This window comes from Brachyhypopomus gauderio, chromosome 20 (assembly GCF_052324685.1).
Source record: "Brachyhypopomus gauderio isolate BG-103 chromosome 20, BGAUD_0.2, whole genome shotgun sequence".
In the NCBI taxonomy this organism is placed as follows: domain Eukaryota; kingdom Metazoa; phylum Chordata; class Actinopteri; order Gymnotiformes; family Hypopomidae; genus Brachyhypopomus; species Brachyhypopomus gauderio.
Window position 1 is genome coordinate 10,333,723 of NC_135230.1, and position 20,452 is coordinate 10,354,174.

General features: G+C 51.5%; 2 protein-coding genes across 6 annotated transcripts; one reads left to right on the top strand and one right to left on the bottom strand.

The window, feature by feature from the left end:
* Nucleotides 1-155: 155 nt before the first annotated feature.
* Nucleotides 156-20,216, bottom strand: rcbtb1 (regulator of chromosome condensation (RCC1) and BTB (POZ) domain containing protein 1). 5 transcript variants are annotated; one of them, XM_076983279.1, is made up of 16 exons: nt 19,963-20,216; nt 19,808-19,877; nt 19,433-19,571; nt 18,864-19,088; nt 16,545-16,577; nt 15,920-16,142; nt 15,617-15,767; nt 15,335-15,501; nt 13,943-14,101; nt 13,563-13,670; nt 8,379-8,521; nt 7,178-7,368; nt 6,867-6,993; nt 3,153-3,304; nt 2,472-2,602; nt 156-2,102 (listed from the first exon to the last, which is right to left on the bottom strand). In XM_076983279.1, exons 1-16 carry the CDS (start codon nt 20,149-20,151, stop codon nt 1,962-1,964), a joined length of 2,349 nt encoding a protein of 782 aa, XP_076839394.1. In that variant the 5' UTR covers nt 20,152-20,216; the 3' UTR covers nt 156-1,961. The 5 variants fall into 5 exon arrangements, with proteins under 5 accessions (XP_076839394.1, XP_076839393.1, XP_076839397.1 ...); XM_076983278.1 differs by having other exon boundaries at nt 15,920-16,145; XM_076983282.1 differs by lacking the exons at nt 18,864-19,088; nt 19,433-19,571; nt 19,808-19,877; nt 19,963-20,216 and adding an exon at nt 16,664-17,048 and having other exon boundaries at nt 163-2,102.
* Nucleotides 17,330-19,000, top strand: arl11 (ADP-ribosylation factor-like 11). Its single transcript, XM_076983292.1, has 2 exons — nt 17,330-18,021; nt 18,878-19,000. Exon 1 carries the CDS (start codon nt 17,454-17,456, stop codon nt 17,982-17,984), a length of 531 nt encoding a protein of 176 aa, XP_076839407.1. The 5' UTR covers nt 17,330-17,453; the 3' UTR covers nt 17,985-18,021; nt 18,878-19,000.
* Nucleotides 20,217-20,452: the final 236 nt, after the last annotated feature.

The window sequence follows — 20,452 nt, forward strand, 5'->3', positions numbered from 1 at the left end:
TTTAGAACAGAGATGACCATTAACTGGATGTCCCTGTGCATTTGAAAGGGATTTAAGTCACTCTGAACAGCCAATGACAGCTGCACATCTACCATACCAAAGCATAAGAAACTACACTGGGTGATATTTTATACGCTTTACATAAACTGTTGTTAAAGATGAGAAGATTTAGTGAAGCTGTAGAAAAGCTTTATTTTGGTCATATCTCACAACAATGCAACACTCTCTACACAGATAAAGACTTTCTCAAATGTAGTGCAAATCTATAAAATATATACATACAAAAGTAACACACAAGCAGCCAGAAATTCGACACAAGCATTTGTGCATAAAAATCCAGAAACGCATCTATGTAACAGAACAAAAAGACAAATCCATAAAAAACAAAAACGGACACACACATCCCCGTGACTCGTGTCATGCAGGTACTGGACACCAGTCCAGAAGCATGTGTGGAACAAACCTGTTATCAGCAGGAGCAGTGCTGTTTAGAGACATCCTTCTTTAAGAGGCCCCAAGGGGCCTCTGGGAGGAGAAAAAAAAAAAAAAACCTCAAGAGGAAAGTTCTGAGGACGCAGTTCCTGAATGATCCTCTCAGCCACAGAATACGATCAGTGACTGGGACCCTCGTGGTTTTCCTCAAACACAATACATTCCAAGGAAAGTGCAAATGGTAAATAACAACCACTCCAAAAGGCCCAATGTGAAAGTTCTTCAGCACCGACAACGGCAGCAGTGCTGGAAGGTCAGAACGGAAAACCACCGCCGCTCAGCCGTCTCCGAACTTTCATAGCAGCTTTCAACCATGCCATCATATGAAGAAATTAAATGCACTACGCTGAACTAGGAGACACACACGGCCTGCTGTCTGCTTCAACAAAGAGGTTGATAAAATAATTTAGAACAGGGTGCAGGAGCAATTCAATCCATTTGACGATTCCATGTCGGGTATAACGGTGTAATAATTTTTTTTCCCTGTAACTCGGACATTATTAATTTGAATTGGAATTTCTATTATCAAACACAATGTAGGTCGGTGTTTCTTGACCTGGGGAGCAACCGGATGGCCACCATTTTCCCTTTAATCCAGCTCCCAGTACACCTACGCAAACTATTCAGTGTTCTTATTGGCTTGGTTCAGGTGTGCTGGAGCTCGGACAGCAGCGAAAGTGTGAACCATCCGTCTGACCACTGTGACTAGCGTGCACGACGAGTATAATGCAACAGATCAGCTCTGTGGTTTATCCAGTTACTTCTAAGCAACACTGACAGTTTAGTCTATATTCTGAAAATACGGCCTACAGCCTTTCAAATTCTAATCCAGTCCTGCATCTTGTAATTTGTATGACCTTGAGTGCTGTGATTTGAACACCTTTGAACCAGGATAGGGGGTTTCAGTATCAGTACTGAGGTCACACTGCACAGGTTCGTGTTTTCCCTGAACTAGCACAGCCAACCCAACCAATGAGGTGCTTCCTGATGAGTGGACAGGCTGGGTGATTTGGGGAGACCAGAACTGGACACTGTCTAAAAATAAAAACCCTTGACTCTCATAACTTGCAAAATACATCCAAGTGGCACAAACTCTTCAGGATAGCTCTGTCTTCCCATTTTTGGTCTGCAAGGATTCCCAACCGTGCCATTCATTTGTGCTTACATGGACAAGTCTCTGGGATCAGCACCTACCCATCACTGCAATGTAAAATAATAAAGATGGCTTCAAACTGACGCCATCACAGAAATCTACACTACAGAACTGATGCCTTTGGAATGAATACTTGGGGGTCTTTAAATCTACAATGCAATTATCTGCAGGATGAAATACAAACACCAGCTACCTTTAAGGAAAATAATTTGCAGTTAGCAACAGCACCCTCTAGTGGTCAGGATGACTGCCAGCAGTAAGAGACATGGCTCCATGTCCATGTGTACACATTTGGTGCCAGCCCAAGGTCATGGGGTCAGTTTTTGAAGGCTCCACAGCGGCTGGCTCTGCGGATGAACTCCTTCAGCAGATTGCCGTCAATCTGCCAGAAAGCTGAAGTCTGGGTGACCTCGGTCAGGTGGTTGACACAGAACTTGAAACAGAACTCCTCAAGATCCTTGAGGAAAAGACATCGTGAAAGGTTTCCTGAAGGTTGAATCATTTTCTAACCCACTGCTAAAACCACCACAACAACAGGCTCCTGTCTAAGGGCACTCGGTTGTGATTCACAGCAGTCCCTTTGTGTAACTACTAATACTAGTGCAGTGTTAATACTTATGCGGTGTTAATACTTATGCAACTTTTGCCCTGCATGTATTTGAAATCCCCCTCCCCCCACCCACCCAGATGGTCTGGGTTAGCGGGTCGAATAAACACCACCCTTCTTTTCTGTATGAACTGGGTTCTGCCAACCCCTTTGAGACTCTACACTACGGACTGGAGCCCCCGTGTTGTGCGTCTCCTGCAAGGCCACGCCCAGTTGTACCTCAGCGTCATATCGGACCGCGGCGGACAGCAGGGAGAAGGCGTTGTCCACGGTGATGCCTCTCTTGATGATGTGCTGACACAGTCTCTTCAGCCTGTTCTCACAGTACGCGGTGGCCAGGTCCAGCAGTCCTGCAGGACGGACAAACCGGGATCAGTGTCTGTGGCTAATGCTAACGCTAATACTGCACAAAAGTCACGCCGGAGTAAAACCTCCAAACGCATGTTTGCAGTAAGATTATTAGGGTGCAGTACAAACTGCTTGATTGCCACCAACTACCTGGCACAAGGTCATGTGGTTTCTACATGGGGTAGACCCACTTGCCTGGGCCACCTGGTTTCTACATGTAGAAGGCCACTTGCCTGGGCCACGCGGTTTCTACATGGGGTAGACCCACTTGCCTGGGCCACGTGGTTCCTACATGTGGTAGACCCACTTGCCTGGGCCACGCGGTTCCTACATGGGGTAGACCCACTTGCCTGGGCCACGCGGTTCACGCGGTTTCTACATGGGTTAGACACACTTACCTGGGCCACGCGGTTCACGCAGTTTCTACATGGGGTAGACCCACTTGCCTGGGCCACGCGGTTCACGCAGTTTCTACATGGGGTAGACCCACTTGCCTGGGCCACGCGGTTTCTACATGTAGACAGCAACTTGCCTGGGCCACCTGGTCCTTACCGATGGCGTCCTCAGGAGGGAGGTCTACAGTGTCCGTGTAGAGGAACTCCAGGAAGGAGCGGTACACGGGGTAGGAGAACTGGTCGATCTCGATCACCTCCTGCATGTCTTCATTCCAGTGGGACTGAAACATGGACCGAAAGTGTTCACATCTGTAACGAACAAGAATTCACTGCTCAGAAAAATAAGGGAACGCTCAAATCACGCATCAGATGTCAAAGGTAGATTACATTTGAAAATCTTCACCTACATAAACTGTGTACTTTGTTCAGATCAAAACGACATAACGGTCAATGGGAACCAAACTCATCAAGCCGTGGAAGCCTGATAACAGTTAAGGTGCCTTTGGCCGTCACGTGGAGGTTTGCGAGACCCTCCGAGCACTCGTGATGTTACGGGCAGCACCACATTTACCGGACCCCTTCACGTCAATCACGTGTGCTCAAGCTTGAACCTGCTGGGCTCCAATGGTGGACCTGACAGTGCTCTTTCTCTTCCTCCTCACACAAAGGAGCAAGATACCAGCCCTGCCACTGGGACAATGACCTTCCCCTGTCCTGTCATGTCCCCGGCCCATGTCCTGGATGTCTCTCCCGTGACCTCGAGACCCTACTGGGAGACAGGGTACACCTTGTGACGGCGCATATGGACGGGTCGTCCCAGAGGAGCTGAAGTTCCTGTTCAAGCTGAATGGGCTGTGGGCAGAACTCTGTGGTACCAGCACTGACACGGACACTAGTGAAACCCAAAGAACAGTACTGTAGAGAAGAACCAGTCAGGGAGGAGGAGGAGAGAGGAAGTGTGTGTGTGTGTGTGTGTGTGTGTGTGTGTGTGTGTGGCCTCCACCTCCAGACCCACATTCCCTTTATGGGGGTGTCTTGCTGCTGCCTCTCCAGTGCACCTCGGGTCACTTTCGTTTGCACCAAAGCAGGTGAAGCTAATTCACAATCACTTATGCCTCAATTAGACAGACTGAAAGCCTTGTTACCTTGGCATGATGATTTAGTGTTGCCTTAAATCAGTGTTGCGAATAACGCCGTTAAAAATAACAGCGTCATTTTATCAGTAACGGGATAATATAATTAATTACTTTTTCTGTCGTTACAACGCCATTGACGTTACTGGTTATTAACGGTTACTAGCGTTACTATATATTGATATACTAACAGTAATCCGAGCGGACGGCTGCCCAGACTAGTGAGGAGTAACAGATCTCGATAGGTCACAGCTCTCGGTGTAACACCTGTTTAACTTAACAAGTCAGTAAGCGACTGGCTAAGGCAGCGTTATGGTAACCAATCAGAGCCAGTGTTTTTACACGCGCGCCGAAGCACGCCAGTGACACAGAGAGACACGCAACACAAACGGAGAAGAGGCTGAAATGGCGAGTCAGGAGCAAGCCGAAAAAAAATTTGCATTTTCAAGGTGGCAATATTAACATTATTTAAGAAAATACATGAAGTTCCTGAATGTCTACCAGACTGGGTATTTGATTTATTTAATTAAGAATAGAGGTTTTATTGTTAAGTTTACTTCTGTTGTGAACAAACCAGTTGTCTCAGGTTGAAAGAATTTAATTTAATTTGATAGATGTAAATGCACTTTATATAGTGTAACTGTTTACTTTTGCTTTTTTTTTTACCAAGATTTGGAATTTTAAAGGATTTTATCCTGCACTGGTCTGTGGATGTGCAATAAATATCAAAAGTTAAACACCTTTCTGATCTACTCATTTCAACTGACTGTGAAAACTGCTTTTTCAAAAAAATATCCTTATTCATCGGCATATAACTTTTTTAAAACTGCAACGCAAATAGTTACTTTCCCTGGTAACGAGTAACTTTTATTATAGAGTAATTCAGTTACTAACTCAGTTACTTTTTTGAACAAGTAGTGAGTAACTATTAGGGGTGCACAATATGGACTAGAATTGCGATGTGCGATAACATTGTTGGATATCCCGATATCGATGTGAACCACGATAAATTAAGATTAAAATACAGAAATGTAGTGTCTCTCTGAACAGCAGCACGTTAATTTGTTTTGTTTTTTACTGTGTAATGAATCCAGAATAATTCCAAATATTTTGCAGGTTTATTCAACAATAGATTCAATCTAGGTTTATACTTTCAGGAGTGAGCGACTCCGCACACCTCGTTAACCTCCGCGAACGGCGGAAGCGTTTAATCTTGCCGTGTCACATTCTTTGCAGTGATGTCCGAAACGATATGTAGGCCTAGTAGTATAAAAAAAAAACACCCCTCAAATACAGGGGAATGAACTTTTACCTGACCAATATTAATGTTGCTTTGTGTTTCATGTTTGAAAAGTGCTGGAATTTAGGCTAAAGTATTTGAAAAGGCTTGAAATTGTAACTACTTCGTTTCACAACAAATATCTGTCTGACTGAACAATTCTCTTGTATTACGTTAACAAATACGAGCCTCTTGTAATTCCAGGACGAAACATGAGAGAACGTGAAGACGTTAAGTTTGGGCGTTTTGAAAATAAATATCCATTAAATAATGTGATAAAAAAGCGAATTATTTCGAATCATTTAGAGTATATGTATAAATATTTAATTCAATAACGTGCTGGGAATTATTGAAATGGACCTTGAAAGTGACGTACAAGTGCTTGAATTCCACCTTGTATAGGTGTATGAACCCTGCAAACATGACTGTTCTCATTGTGCCGAGACGCGGCGCGCGCGAACTTTAAATAAATAATAACATTAAATAAATGTGATAAAAAAGCGAATTATTTCAGTATATGTATAAATATTTAATTCAATAACGTGCTGGGAATTATTGAAATGGACCTTGAAAGTGACGTACAAGTACTTGAATTCCACCTTGTATAGGTGAATGAACCCTGCAAACATGACTGTTCTCATTGCACCGAGACGCGGCGCGCGCGAACTTACAAAATTCGAGAGGTGCACGACCTCGTGAATCGACAGCGCGCGAGGCAATTGCACACGGGCGAAGCCACCGCGATTACGTTATTTTCGCCAACCAGGCTTAAACCAAATCGCGTGTCTGATGAGCGTGTTCACCTCACTCCAGGGTTGCCAGGTCCTACAAAAGTTTTCCGCACAAAATCTGCGAGTGTAAGTTGTCGGCGGAGGGGGGGGGGGTGTTGCGAGTGTGAACTGGATACAAATAAAGTATTATATCGCGATCGATTCTTAGTGTTGACTTGTAACTTCCGCAGTAGCCCAACTCAAAAGTAGCCCAAAAAACCGCACCCCGCGGCCCCAGAATTTTTACCCGCAGCTGGATTTTCAAACAAGCCCAATTTGGCGTGAAAACCGCGAACCTGGCAACTCTGCCTCACTCTGCCTCTTGCCTACTTACGTCACGTGATCATAGTCTGCAGCGCGAATAGCTCCCTCTATTGCTGGACGAGGATAATGCAATTTGAGTTTGCTGTTATTCAAGGAGTTATCGTGGCTCTTTCGATGTGTTTATCGTGAAACTTCACATCGCGATAACGATAAAAATACGATTAATCGTGCAGCCCTAGTAACTATATAACTAATTACTTTTTTAAATTAACGTTCCCAACACTGCCTTAAATACACACACACACACACACACAAACATTGCTGACAATAAAACGACCACTCAGATGTTTGTGTTTACCCCCACCCCCCCGCCCCCCCCAACAACTCGTACTGTGCCCACTGAGCGAGATGAAGTGAGCAGGCACCTGATTTTGAGCACTGCTTTGTGGACATGAATGTATTTGCCATCGACGCTGAACTTGAGGTCTGAAGTTTCGGGGCTGTCAAACTCTTTCTTCAAAGACTGAGCCACTGTCAGGAAGCCGTCGTGCTCTATGAACAGAAGGAGGAAGCTCGTTACACTTCCGGCTAACCACAAAGCTGCAGGTGGTGGGGGTTGTTCAATTGGCCCTCACTATTAATTAACTAAACGAGGCGATTGGCCCTCATTATCGATTGAATGAACTAAACGAGGCCTAACGATGGGGACACACACCAAAAGACACTCCAGCCTCACCGATGGACAGCAGTCTCCACATGACGGAGGGCGAGGCGAAGCAGGCGAAGACGTCGTCGGTGCAGGAGAAGTGTGTGAGGTGGGGCAGGATGAGGGACTGACCCCTGCACTGACCCCACATGTACACGTGGCCGCTCTGGGTCTTGGCCGCCGAGGCGTGCGTAGAGTGGCATGCGGCTACCTCCACGATCCTGGACGAGTGAGGAAGAGGAGGGTACGGAGGAAGAGGCAGAGGTGACGGAGTGAAAGTGACGAAGGGGGAGGGACGGTAAGGGACGTGGGAGGGGTCGAAGAAAAGAAGATGGGAAAGGGCTGACTTTCACTTTTATTTTTGTAATGGTTGCACTTTAGGCTGCAGGAAACATTCAAGTTTGCAGCCACAGTCCTGTCTGCTGTCAGACAGCGGACAGACTTCAGACAGGAGAGTTAATTACAAACCAGATGTAAAGAAGCAGACAAATTGACTTATTTTAAAATAAAAGCAAAAAAGTTAATGAGTAAGGAAAGAAAAAGGCAAGAAAAAACGTTTAAGATTCTCAGTGCAGTCCCAGAGGTAAGACCCTACTCTTCAGTACCAGTAAGAATTGAGGTGCGTGTCAAGAAAGAACCGGAGGAGTTGACCATAAAATACACTGACGAAAACTACAAAAATAAAGATTTGATTAATGATCAAATGTATTCTTGAGCTGGGTGGTAATTTGACTTCCTGAATCATTTGGTCTCTCTGAAAATGTAAAAAATGTGAATCATCTTCCTGCAAACAGTAAACCAAGAATGTGTGTGTGTGTGTGTGTGTGTGTGTGTGTGTGTGTGTGTGTGTGTGTGTGTGTGTGTGTGTGTGTGTGTGTGTCATCAGAAGCACTCAAAACAGGAAGAAATGTCATGGGAAATCCCCCGGCAGCCTGATAGGAAACAGGTCTGGGATGCAACAATGTGAAGCATGTAATGTGTAATGACAAGCAGCACACACACACACACACACACACACACACACACACACACACACACACACACACACACACACACACACACACACACACACACACACACACCATAAAAGCAGAAAACAAATGTAAATAGAATGAACAAACAAAAAAAAAAAAAACGGAAGGCAGAAGAACAAAAAACGAATAAAAAGAAGAGAATAACCGGGACACATCCAGCCCTCCGCCCCCCCCCCCCCCCCCCCCCCCTCACCCACCTCTCCTTGTCCGCCATGACCTGAACGGGGCTGAGCTGATTGCTCTTGCTGCCGGTGCCCAGCTGCCCGTAGGTGTTGGCGCCCCAGCTGTAGAGCAGACCCTCGTCCGTCAGCGCCAGCGTGTGGGCGTAGCCCGAGGCGATCTGAGATACGGCACACGGAGTGCTGTGAGTGCCCTAACACGCAGGTTAGGGCACTCACAGCAGACGACCGACGATCGGGGACGGAATCGCCGTGGTGACAAGCATCAGTGTTTTGTTACAGTGAAGAACAAAAATCGACAAGAGAGATCCGATTTATCCTGAATAGTTTCCGTTGGTCAAATCTCAAATCTCTGTGCTCATTTTTGCTAATTTTAAACAGTCTATGTGCACTGATGTGTGTCTATGTGTCGATATGAGAAGCAGTGCATTTAATACGTTTGTTCGGATCAACCATTGAGCCTTCTGTCAGTTCTCATCCGTGATCCTGACGCTAGCGGGGCGTGGGGAGTCACGCAGGTGACATGACGCTAGCGGGGCGTGGGGAGTCACACAGGTGACGTGACACTAGCGGGGCGTGGGGAGTCACGCAGGTGACATGACGCTAGCGGGGCGTGGGGAGTCACGCAGGTGACATGACGCTAGCGGGGCGTGGGGAGTCACGCAGGTGACATGACGCTAGCGGGGCGTGGGGAGTCACGCAGGTGACGTGACGCTAGCGGGGCGTGGGGAGTCACGCAGGTGACGTGACACTAGCGGGGCGTGGGGAGTCACGCAGGTGACGTGACGCTAGCGGGGCGTGGGGAGTCACGCAGGTGACGTGACACTAGCGGGGCGTGGGGAGTCACGCAGGTGACATGACGCTAGCGGGGCGTGGGGAGTCACGCAGGTGACATGACGCTAGCGGGGCGTGGGGAGTCACGCAGGTGACGTGACGCTAGCGGGGCGTGGGGAGTCACGCAGGTGACGTGACACTAGCGGGGCGTGGGGAGTCACGCAGGTGACGTGACGCTAGCGGGGCGTGGGGAGTCACGCAGGTGACGTGACACTAGCGGGGCGTGGGGAGTCACGCAGGTGACGTGACGCTAGCGGGGCGTGGGGAGTCACGCGTGACATGACGCTAGCGGGGCGTGGGGAGTCACGCGTGACGTGACGCTAGCGGGGCTTGGCGAGTCACGCAGGTGACATGACGCTAGCGGGGCGTGGGGAGTCACGCGGGTGACGTGACACTAGCGGGGCGTGGGGAGTCACGCAGGTGACGTGACACTAGCGGGGCGTGGGGAGTCACGCAGGTGACGTGACTCTAGCGGGGCGTGGGGAGTCACACAGGTGACGTGACACTAGCGGGGCGTGGGGAGTCACGCAGGTGACGTGACACTAGCGGGGCGTGGGGAGTCACGCAGGTGACGTGACACTAGCGGGGCGTGGGGAGTCACACAGGTGACGTGACACTAGCGGGGCGTGGGGAGTCACACAGGTGACGTGACACTAGCGGGGCGTGGGCAGTCACGCAGGTGACGTGACGCTAGGCGGGGCGTGGGCAGTCACGCAGGTGACGTGACACTAGCGGGGCGTGGGGAGTCACGCAGGTGACGTGACACTAGCGGGGCGTGGGGAGTCACGCAGGTGACGTGACGCTAGCGGGGCGTGGGGAGTCACGCGGGTGACGTGACGCTAGCGGGGCGTGGGGAGTCACGCAGGTGACATGACGCTAGCGGGGCGTGGGGAGTCACGCAGGTGACGTGACGCTAGCGGGGCGTGGGGAGTCACGCAGGTGACGTGACACTAGCGGGGCGTGGGGAGTCACGCAGGTGACGTGACGCTAGGCGGAGCGTGGGGAGTCACGCAGGTGACGTGACACTAGCGGGGCGTGGGGAGTCACGCAGGTGACGTGACACTAGCGGGGCGTGGGGAGTCACGCAGGTGACGTGACACTAGCGGGGCGTGGGGAGTCACGCAGGTGACGTGACACTAACGGGGCGTGGGGAGTCACGCAGGTGACGTGACACTAACGGGGCGTGGGGAGTCACACAGGTGACGTGACACTAGCGGGGCGTGGGGAGTCACGCAGGTGACGTGACACTAGCGGGGCTTGGCGAGTCACGCAGGTGACGTGACACTAGCGGGGCGTGGGGAGTCACGCAGGTGACGTGACACTAGCGGGGCGTGGGGAGTCACAAAGGTGACGTGACGCTAGGCGGGGCGTGGGGAGTCACACAGGTGACGTGACACTAGCGGGGCGTGGGGAGTCACACAGGTGACGTGACACTAGCGGGGCGTGGGGAGTCACACAGGTGACGTGACACTAGCGGGGCGTGGGGAGTCACACAGGTGACGTGACACTAGCGGGGCGTGGGGAGTCACACAGGTGACGTGACACTAGCGGGGCGTGGGGAGTCACACAGGTGACGTGACACTAGCGGGGCGTGGGCAGTCACGCAGGTGACGTGACGCTAGGCGGGGCGTGGGCAGTCACGCAGGTGACGTGACACTAGCGGGGCGTGGGGAGTCACGCAGGTGACGTGACACTAGCGGGGCGTGGGGAGTCACGCAGGTGACGTGACACTAGCGGGGCGTGGGGAGTCACGCAGGTGACGTGACTCTAGCGGGGCGTGGGGAGTCACGCAGGTGACGTGACTAGCGGGGCGTGGGGAGTCACACAGGTGACGTGACTCTAGCGGGGCGTGGGGAGTCACGCAGGTGACGTGACACTAGCGGGGCGTGGGGAGTCACGCAGGTGACGTGACACTAGCGGGGCGTGGGGAGTCACGCAGGTGACGTGACACTAGCGGGGCTTGGCGAGTCACGCAGGTGACGTGACACTAGCGGGGCGTGGGGAGTCACGCAGGTGACGTGACACTAGCGGGGCTTGGCGAGTCACGCAGGTGACGTGACACTAGCGGGGCTTGGCGAGTCACGCAGGTGACGTGACACTAGCGGGGCTTGGCGAGTCACGCAGGTGACGTGACACTAGCGGGGCGTGGGGAGTCACGCAGGTGACGTGACACTAGCGGGGCGTGGGGAGTCACGCAGGTGACGTGACACTAGCGGGGCGTGGGGAGTCACGCAGGTGACGTGACACTAGCGGGGCGTGGGGAGTCACGCAGGTGACGTGACACTAGCGGGGCGTGGGGAGTCACACAGGTGACGTGACACTAGCGGGGCGTGGGGAGTCACACAGGTGACGTGACACTAGCGGGGCATGGGGAGTCACACAGGTGACGTGACACTAGCGGGGCGTGGGGAGTCACACAGGTGACGTGACACTAGCGGGGCGTGGGGAGTCACGCAGGTGACGTGACGCTAGGCGGGGCGTGGGGAGTCACGCAGGTGACGTGACGCTAGGTGGGACGTGGGGAGTCACGCAGGTGACGTGACGCTAGGTGGGGCGTGGGGAGTCACGCAGGTGACGTGACACTAGCGGGGCGTGGGGAGTCACGCGTGACATGACGCTAGCGGGGCGTGGGGAGTCACACAGGTGACGTGACTCTAGCGGGGCGTGGGGAGTCACACAGGTGACGTGACTCTAGCGGGGCTTGGCGAGTCACGCAGGTGACGTGACACTAGCGGGGCGTGGGGAGTCACGCAGGTGACGTGACACTAGCGGGGCGTGGGGAGTCACAAAGGTGACGTGACGCTAGGCGGGGCGTGGGGAGTCACACAGGTGACGTGACACTAGCGGGGCGTGGGGAGTCACACAGGTGACGTGACACTAGCGGGGCGTGGGGAGTCACACAGGTGACGTGACACTAGCGGGGCGTGGGGAGTCACACAGGTGACGTGACACTAGCGGGGCGTGGGGAGTCACACAGGTGACGTGACACTAGCGGGGCGTGGGGAGTCACGCAGGTGACGTGACACTAGCGGGGCGTGGGGAGTCACGCAGGTGACGTGACTCTAGCGGGGCGTGGGGAGTCACGCAGGTGACGTGACTAGCGGGGCGTGGGGAGTCACGCAGGTGACGTGACTCTAGCGGGGCGTGGGGAGTCACGCAGGTGACGTGACACTAGCGGGGCGTGGGGAGTCACGCAGGTGACGTGACACTAGCGGGGCATGGGGAGTCACGCAGGTGACGTGACACTAGCGGGGCATGGGGAGTCACGCAGGTGACGTGACACTAGCGGGGCGTGGGGAGTCACGCAGGTGACGTGACACTAGCGGGGCTTGGCGAGTCACGCAGGTGACGTGACACTAGCGGGGCGTGGGGAGTCACGCAGGTGACGTGACACTAGCGGGGCGTGGGGAGTCACGCAGGTGACGTGACACTAGCGGGGCGTGGGGAGTCACGCAGGTGACGTGACACTAGCGGGGCGTGGGGAGTCACACAGGTGACGTGACACTAGCGGGGCGTGGGGAGTCACACAGGTGACGTGACACTAGCGGGGCGTGGGGAGTCACACAGGTGACGTGACGCTAGGCGGGGCGTGGGGAGTCACACAGGTGACGTGACGCTAGGCGGGGCGTGGGGAGTCACACAGGTGACGTGACGCTAGGCGGGGCGTGGGGAGTCACGCAGGTGACGTGACGCTAGGCGGGGCGTGGGGAGTCACGCAGGTGACATGACGCTAGGCGGGGCGTGGGGAGTCACGCAGGTGACATGACGCTAGCGGGGCGTGGGGAGTCACACAGGTGACGTGACTCTAGCGGGGCGTGGGGAGTCACACAGGTGACGTGACTCTAGCGGGGCGTGGGGAGTCACACAGGTGACGTGACACTAGCGGGGCGTGGGGAGTCACACAGGTGACGTGACACTAGCGGGGCGTGGGGAGTCACACAGGTGACGTGACACTAGCGGGGCGTGGGGAGTCACACAGGTGACGTGACACTAGCGGGGCGTGGGGAGTCACACAGGTGACGTGACGCTAGGCGGGGCGTGGGGAGTCACACAGGTGACGTGACGCTAGGCGGGGCGTGGGGAGTCACACAGGTGACGTGACGCTAGGCGGGGCGTGGGGAGTCACGCAGGTGACGTGACGCTAGGCGGGGCGTGGGGAGTCACGCAGGTGACGTGACACTAGCGGGGCGTGGGGAGTCACGCGTGACATGACGCTAGCGGGGCGTGGGGAGTCACACAGGTGACGTGACTCTAGCGGGGCGTGGGGAGTCACACAGGTGACGTGACACTAGCGGGGCGTGGGGAGTCACACAGGTGACGTGACACTAGCGGGGCGTGGGGAGTCACACAGGTGACGTGCAGCCTCACCTGGAGAACACAGAGACCCTGCAGTGCTGCTACACGACATGGAGTCAACTGGTTACCATTGTTTCCTAAGCCCAGCTGTCCGTTACCATTGTAGCCCCAACAATACACCTATACCACACACACACACACACACACACACACACACACACACACACTTGAAAACATTAATCATTACAATACACATACAACAGAATCATAAGAAATTCTGTGAATTCTGTAAATTTGTTCATAAATAAAGTGCAGCTAAAACTGATAAGTGCGTAATGACAGCTGGTGGGTAAAAACGTAGAGTCACTGACAGATCAAAATGGCGAGACCCAGACCGTCAGCCACAATCTCCAGTCTAGAGAAAAGGGACGATGGCTTGTTTTTAATTTCACCTCCCCGTTGTCCGACACGGCAATGGAAGACGTCTGGCCACAGGCGATGCCGACCAGCGCCTTGTTCTGGAGACAGCAGGACACCCTCCGCGGGGTGGGCTGGTTGGCCGTGGAGCCCGATCCCACTTGCCCGCAGTTATTATAGCCCCACGCAAACACCTGGGTGAAGCAGAGCAGCAGAAATGAGGAAAGGCCAAACACACACACAACACACACACACCAGGAATCCTTTAGGGGCGAGGAGTCGTCTACAACTCAACAGATGGAAAGCAAACATGAAGATTATGAGCTAAATTAACACTAGCGGAGAGCCTCATCGGAACTGCAGCTGTCAAACCGCACACAACTACAACCCACCTTCACACCTCACCCATTTCATCCTTATTAATGACCCATTCCAGCTAGCTGATCCACGGGTCTTTATCTCGTGGTTGAGTGTACATACGGGCACAGCGTTTAAAGCAACTGTACACTAACAGAGTACACAGTGCACACAAAAGGCAAACGCGAATAAGCAAACAAACTCGTGGTCAGCAGGTGCATGAACACACGTCACCAGATCACGCCAGGAACCCGGAGGAGCACAACGGCGTTTTGGGCTCAGAACTTCGTGTCACACGCGTGCCGGCGCCGAGCAGCTGTACGATGAGGCTTCCTGCATTTACCGACGTTTACAGTGTTCAGCGGATGCCGTCATGTAGAGCGACCTACAGAAGTGCTTTAGTTGCCTTCTCAATGTATCCCCAGCAGGCACAAATAGGCCAGACACCAAAAATACCCTCAACCGAGACGCTGACAGAACCAAGTGTCACTGTGGAGACCCGGAATGAGGCAGGAAGCACAACGCAACACAATTCATGAGCAACTGCTAAACAAATCAGGTTCCAGTGCAAATGTAAGAATCTTCTTACAAGGTTTAACTAAAGTGCTTTTCAAAAGAGACGGAGGCCATTAGGGGTTTGAAGACAGCGAGGAATTTTCGCTACACCCACTGGGTGCTGTAACAGAGGAGAATCTTCATGCTTGTCTTGTACATCTTAAGAGTTGAGCCATAATACACAAAACCAGTGAAGTAAATGGATAGTTAGAGTGACACGGGGGAATTTAAGAGCACTGAAGACCAGCCGCACTGAAGCTTTGCGGATAAGTTGCACCAGCCTGACTGCATAGACGCCTGATGGGCAGACCAGCCAAGAGGGAGCTTCAGTAGTCTGGAGGTGAGTTAACGAGAGCCTGGGCGGCCACCCTACAGAGAAGAGCAACAGTGACACCCGTCGTATAGCTGTGCGGATCTCTCCGACGGTCTGTCTAAAGCACCTGGAACGCAGCCCCGAAGGACAAGGTAGGCGCGCGGGCCTTTGTGACGTCATGTCCCATGGTGTCGTCTCTCACCTCCCCGTCGTGGGTCAGGACCATGGAGTGGTGCGACCCGCAGGCCACCTCCACCACCCTCTTGTTCTGCAGGTTGGCCGACACCAGCAGAGGAGCCGCTCCCTGATTGGTCGCCCCGTTGCCCAGCTGACTGTAACCGTTATGCCCCCATGCATACAGCTCCCCCTCTGTGAAGGCAACAGACGCACTCTTTAGAACAATCGGATAACATCGCCCGTCTTGAGCACAGAGAACCCGTGAAGAAACGTTCTCGTCCGTTCCAACAGGAGCGACGCGTCTCACCCTCTGTGGCGAGCAGTACGTGTGGACCGCTGCCATAGCTCAGAGAAACCACCTTCTTGCCACTCAGGGAGTCCAGCTTCTTGGGCACGATTGAGCTCTGACTGTCCCCTGTGCCCAGACAGTTACTGCAGTTCAGGCCAAACACGTACACCTGCGGGACACGATGACAAAACCAAATGACATCTGGATGCTCCTTCTTGTAAATACTAAGGAAAAAGTACAGCATAGTAAAACATACAGATGTACTGAGCAATTTGGGTATCCCACAAATTCTGACTTCGCAAAATACAACTTTCTACGTACCTCGTTGTCGTGAGTAGTGAAGATAGCCTCGTTGGCTGATGTCCCGAAGACGCACGCCTGCCTTATGGTGGCAATCTCCTGTGCGCTCATGAGGTTGAAGAGAGACCACTTGCTGACGTCCACCATGGTCACGCTGTTGACACTCCGGGGTACGGGGGAGAAGAAGGACTTGGGGGCGGGCGTGGGGGCGGGGCTACCCGAGGACGCACTGCAACTACTGGAACTGCTGACAGCGGACGCGCATGCGCACACAAACACGTTATGTGCAGCAGAGAAAACGCAGCGTAGAATCTCTTTTTCTAGGCGCAAAATTTTGGTTTTTAAAACGTTGAATTCAATCTGACACCTCGTTGACATCACATGAAGGTTATTCACAAGAATGCAAAACGTGGTGTTGGAGTCTTGAAATAGCTTTTAAGGTTTTCTGATTTTATCTAAATCACAGTACACAGCCAATACATATGAACTTATCTAGGTTATAATAATAATAATAATAACCCCAAAATGAGTGTAATTGTCATTAGTCTCGCTGCAGCATTTCCTGACTAGCTGGACAGCTACTGTTTACTAGTAGGCTAGCAGGCTAAGCTAGCTCACCAGCTGGCCAGAAAGCCTCGATACTGACCTACAGCAGCGCTCCATCACGAAACCCGGTTCGCTGAGGGGAAAAGGGAGACAGTGTGTTTATAAATGTAACAAGTGACGGACCTACCTAAAGACAGTGGACGTTTGATTCGGTATTACCGGCGGGAATGTCTCCTCCGTATCGGTTAGCTCCGCTTACGCCGCCCCCGCGAGAGCGCCACCCACGTCATCACGTACGCCTTCAAAACGGCGTCGTTGTACAAAAGAAAAGTCCCTGCACGGGGGCTAGTTATATTAGACGCGATGAATAAAAAGGCGAGTGATTATTATTTGAGCTAAGAAAAAAAAGTAAAGTAAATTAAGAACTGAGAAAGAAGTTAAGAAATGCGAAAGAAATGGTAAATCTAAAATATAAAACATTCTAAATATTTTACCAGTTTATCTGTGTAGGTAAAGAAGGTTCTATGCTGCTTTGAGACCCCACTTGGCAAGTTGACAGTACATTTCAGAGTCTCATGCAAATCCAAACTACTCTGCTGCCAACTTTGTTAAGTTGACAGTGAGATTTCCTAACTGTAACACAGTGTCTTGGGTTTGTTTATTTGGTGTAAATAAGTAATAAATATTTACATAAACCTTTTCTTCCACATCAACCAATCAGTTAATGTGTAATAGGCTCATAGTGTTTGACTCCTATTATAGAACGTTAAGTCAACAAAAAAGGCACACCTTCATCAAAAAAATGTGGACCAACTTGTTTAGCTACATCACATGGTGGTGGAATTTAGAAGAAAATGCTCCACACAGACCAATCTAGTTCATTTAGGTTCCAGCAAGGGAAGCCACAACACTGGACACTACCTTCTGTTTTGCATTCTGACTCCCCAAGCTAACCACAGCGCCTGCCAGGGAACATTGTCTTGATTGGCTCAAGTTGCAGGGCATTCAAATGGGTCCCATCCACTCTAAGCGGTTCCGCAGGACACCGCAGGTGGTTCTGATTGGCCTGGACTCAGCCGGGAAGTCCACGTTGATCTACAGGCTCCGGCGAGGGGTCGTAATGGAAACCTCTCCCACCGTAGGCTTCAACGTGGTGCGTCTGGAGCTGGACAAGAAGACGGCGCTCACCGTCTGGGACGTGGGCGGACAGGGGAGCATGCGCTCCCACTGGACCCACTACCTGGAGGGCTCCGGGGCTCTGGTGTTCGTGGTGGACGCCGGCGACCGCGCTCGCATGGACGAGGCCAAGAAGGCTCTGAAGACGGTCTTGCGCGACCACCACGCCAGGGACGTCCCTCTGCTGGTGCTGGCCAACAAATCGGACCTGCCGAACTCCCTGACCATCGGTGAAGTGTCCGAGCAGCTGGATCTCCAGAGCTATACGGACAGGGTTTGGGAGATCCAGGCGTGCAGTGCTCTGAACGGCCTGGGACTCAACCAAGCGTTCCTCTCAGTGGCCAGGATGATTCAGAAGAAGTGAGAGACGCTGATGGAAGCCCCACAGACGTGGATCCCATGTAGGCACAACCAATGCTTTGATATTTTTCATACTGTAAGATTGATATTGAAGTACCAGTGCTGATGACAGTGATCCATCAAGAAAGGAGAGCTGAATCTTCTGAATGTGGTATTAGTGAGAGAGAGAAGTGCAATACAGAGCTGGGTGAGGTTGTTTATTGTAAATGCCTCTTTGTTATGGAAATGTACAGTGAAGCACATAGCACAGACTTTACTGTGTGATTTATTTAAATACAAAGATAAATCTGAATGTAACAAATTAAAATCAGATCAGCAAAAAAAAATGCACCAGCAGCCAAGTGTTTTGACAGGACTGCTAAATGCTCTTCCACTCATACACAGGTGGAATTAAATGCACTGTGTCATTACTTCATAGTATTGGTGAACAGATCCAGTGCGTTAACATGAGAATACCAAAAGCACTACTGGTGTAACTGGAAGCTTCTCTTTATTCAGCTATATCCTTTCTTCGGCAGGCTTGTCTCACATACATCCAAACTGCTTCAGTGAGCATTGGTTTTGTGTGATGCCAGAAAGCGTTTAATACTGATCTGAAATTAGCCGTGGAATTTCCCCATCAAAAGAGACACTGGTGTAGACAGGGCCAGATGATCCAGCGTGTAGAGACCCTTAATTAAAAGCCCACTTACTTGTATCATGAAGCTTGAATGTAAATCATACTAGTCTTCATTGTCAAAATGTTTCAAAAATTCTTCTGTGTCCCTCAACGGCACCTCTGATAATATGAGCAATCATGAGGTACAAATTGGCCTTGAGCACAGGCCCCGCCCCCCTGACCGTTAACCCTTTATGACATCATAGACCCTTCCTCCAGTTCTACCTGTGCTTCTTCAGACAGTGATGGGATCTCCGCAGATCTCTCCAGGACTGCCAGAGCAGGACGCCGGGCACCAGCACCCACACGCCATTGAAGAAGACCAGGTAGACCCACAAGTGGAGCCAGCTGCTGGTGTTCAGACTGGGACTTCCCAGCAGCCAGTCTGGGCAGAAGGTCATCCATCCTCCGTAGAGCTCACACACACACAGCGTGATTTGGACAAAGTGTCTGGAAAGGAGAACGGGTGCTCGTACGCACGTGAACGCTAAACACAGTCACGCGGCGGGCTCAAAGGCTGTGAAATCCCAAGGCTGATTTCTCAGTAGGGGTGAAGTTCACTGATTTGATCACAACTCCTGAATCTTGTGTAATAACACTGAATGCTTTATCATGCTGTCACTGTAGCTTGTGATTAGATACTTCACTCACATTTGGGAATAAAAAAAATTCAGTTCTACGTTGAAAAACAGTCTTACAGAATGTTTTACTCCCAGTCTCTGATCGAGAGCAACGATTAATAAGTCAATGAATGAGTGCGTGTTGGTGTTTTATTAGAAGGCTCGTTGTTTCACCTGTAGTGCTTGTCATGAACGATAGCGTGGATCAGAAGCAGCGCCAGGAACCCATCCACAAACACCGTCAGCATCTCCAGGGACACTATGGTCGGGTCCGAGTGCAGCCACCGCCGGTCCGCCTTCCCGTATTCTTTCCCTGCGGAGAATTTGAGGGCGCGGATACGTTCACCGTATATAATCATTTAGTGACATCTCCCACAGTTCACCACTAGATGTCCTTCGAGATCTTCTCAATAACTCCTTTCAGCACTTATTACAAATAGAGCAAGTGAAATTTATGAATTTAGACAACTCGCATAGAAAAAAATAAAATAAAAAAATATATATATATATAAATAAATAAATTAAACTAGAGAATATACTCATACGTACACAGTTCAGCCAAAACGTTATCAGAGGTCGCAACGGTGCCTACGAGTGATATATAGACAAACGGTCCTTCCTGTTCAACGAGACGAACCACAGGTGAAGTGTGCTGCACCCAGAAGCGTCCAGTGCGGTTCCGAGGACGGTACAGACCTACTCACCAGCGTGATGTGGACGAGGGCATCATAGACCGCCCAGACCAGGACCGCCCTGTCCGCACCCGAACACTTTCTGCCCCACATCTGTGCCAGTACGGAGCTGACGGCCAACTGTGCGGCGCAGGCGAAGAGGGACACGACCGAAACTTGAGTGAAATGGACCGGTTCCTCTGACCCAACAGCCCCGCTCATATCTGAAAAGTGCTTTCTTCTGCGTTGGAGAATACAGAGTGTTTTTTTGCTGTTGTTTTAATTAATGGGCGAACCCGAAACTCCTCCCCTCGTTTTTAGTCAATGCAACAAGCTTGCATCCATTGGCTCGAGCCATTCTCTCTCCACTTATGGCCCCGCCCCTCAATAACATGCGCGCTCCGACTTTTGGCGCCAAAAATACCGATCTAACGCTGTACTGTGGTCCTCATACATGTAGTCTGACCTTCGAGACTTGTTGCAGTAAGACTAAAACACAGTTGCGCTCCGGAAACTACTGCAC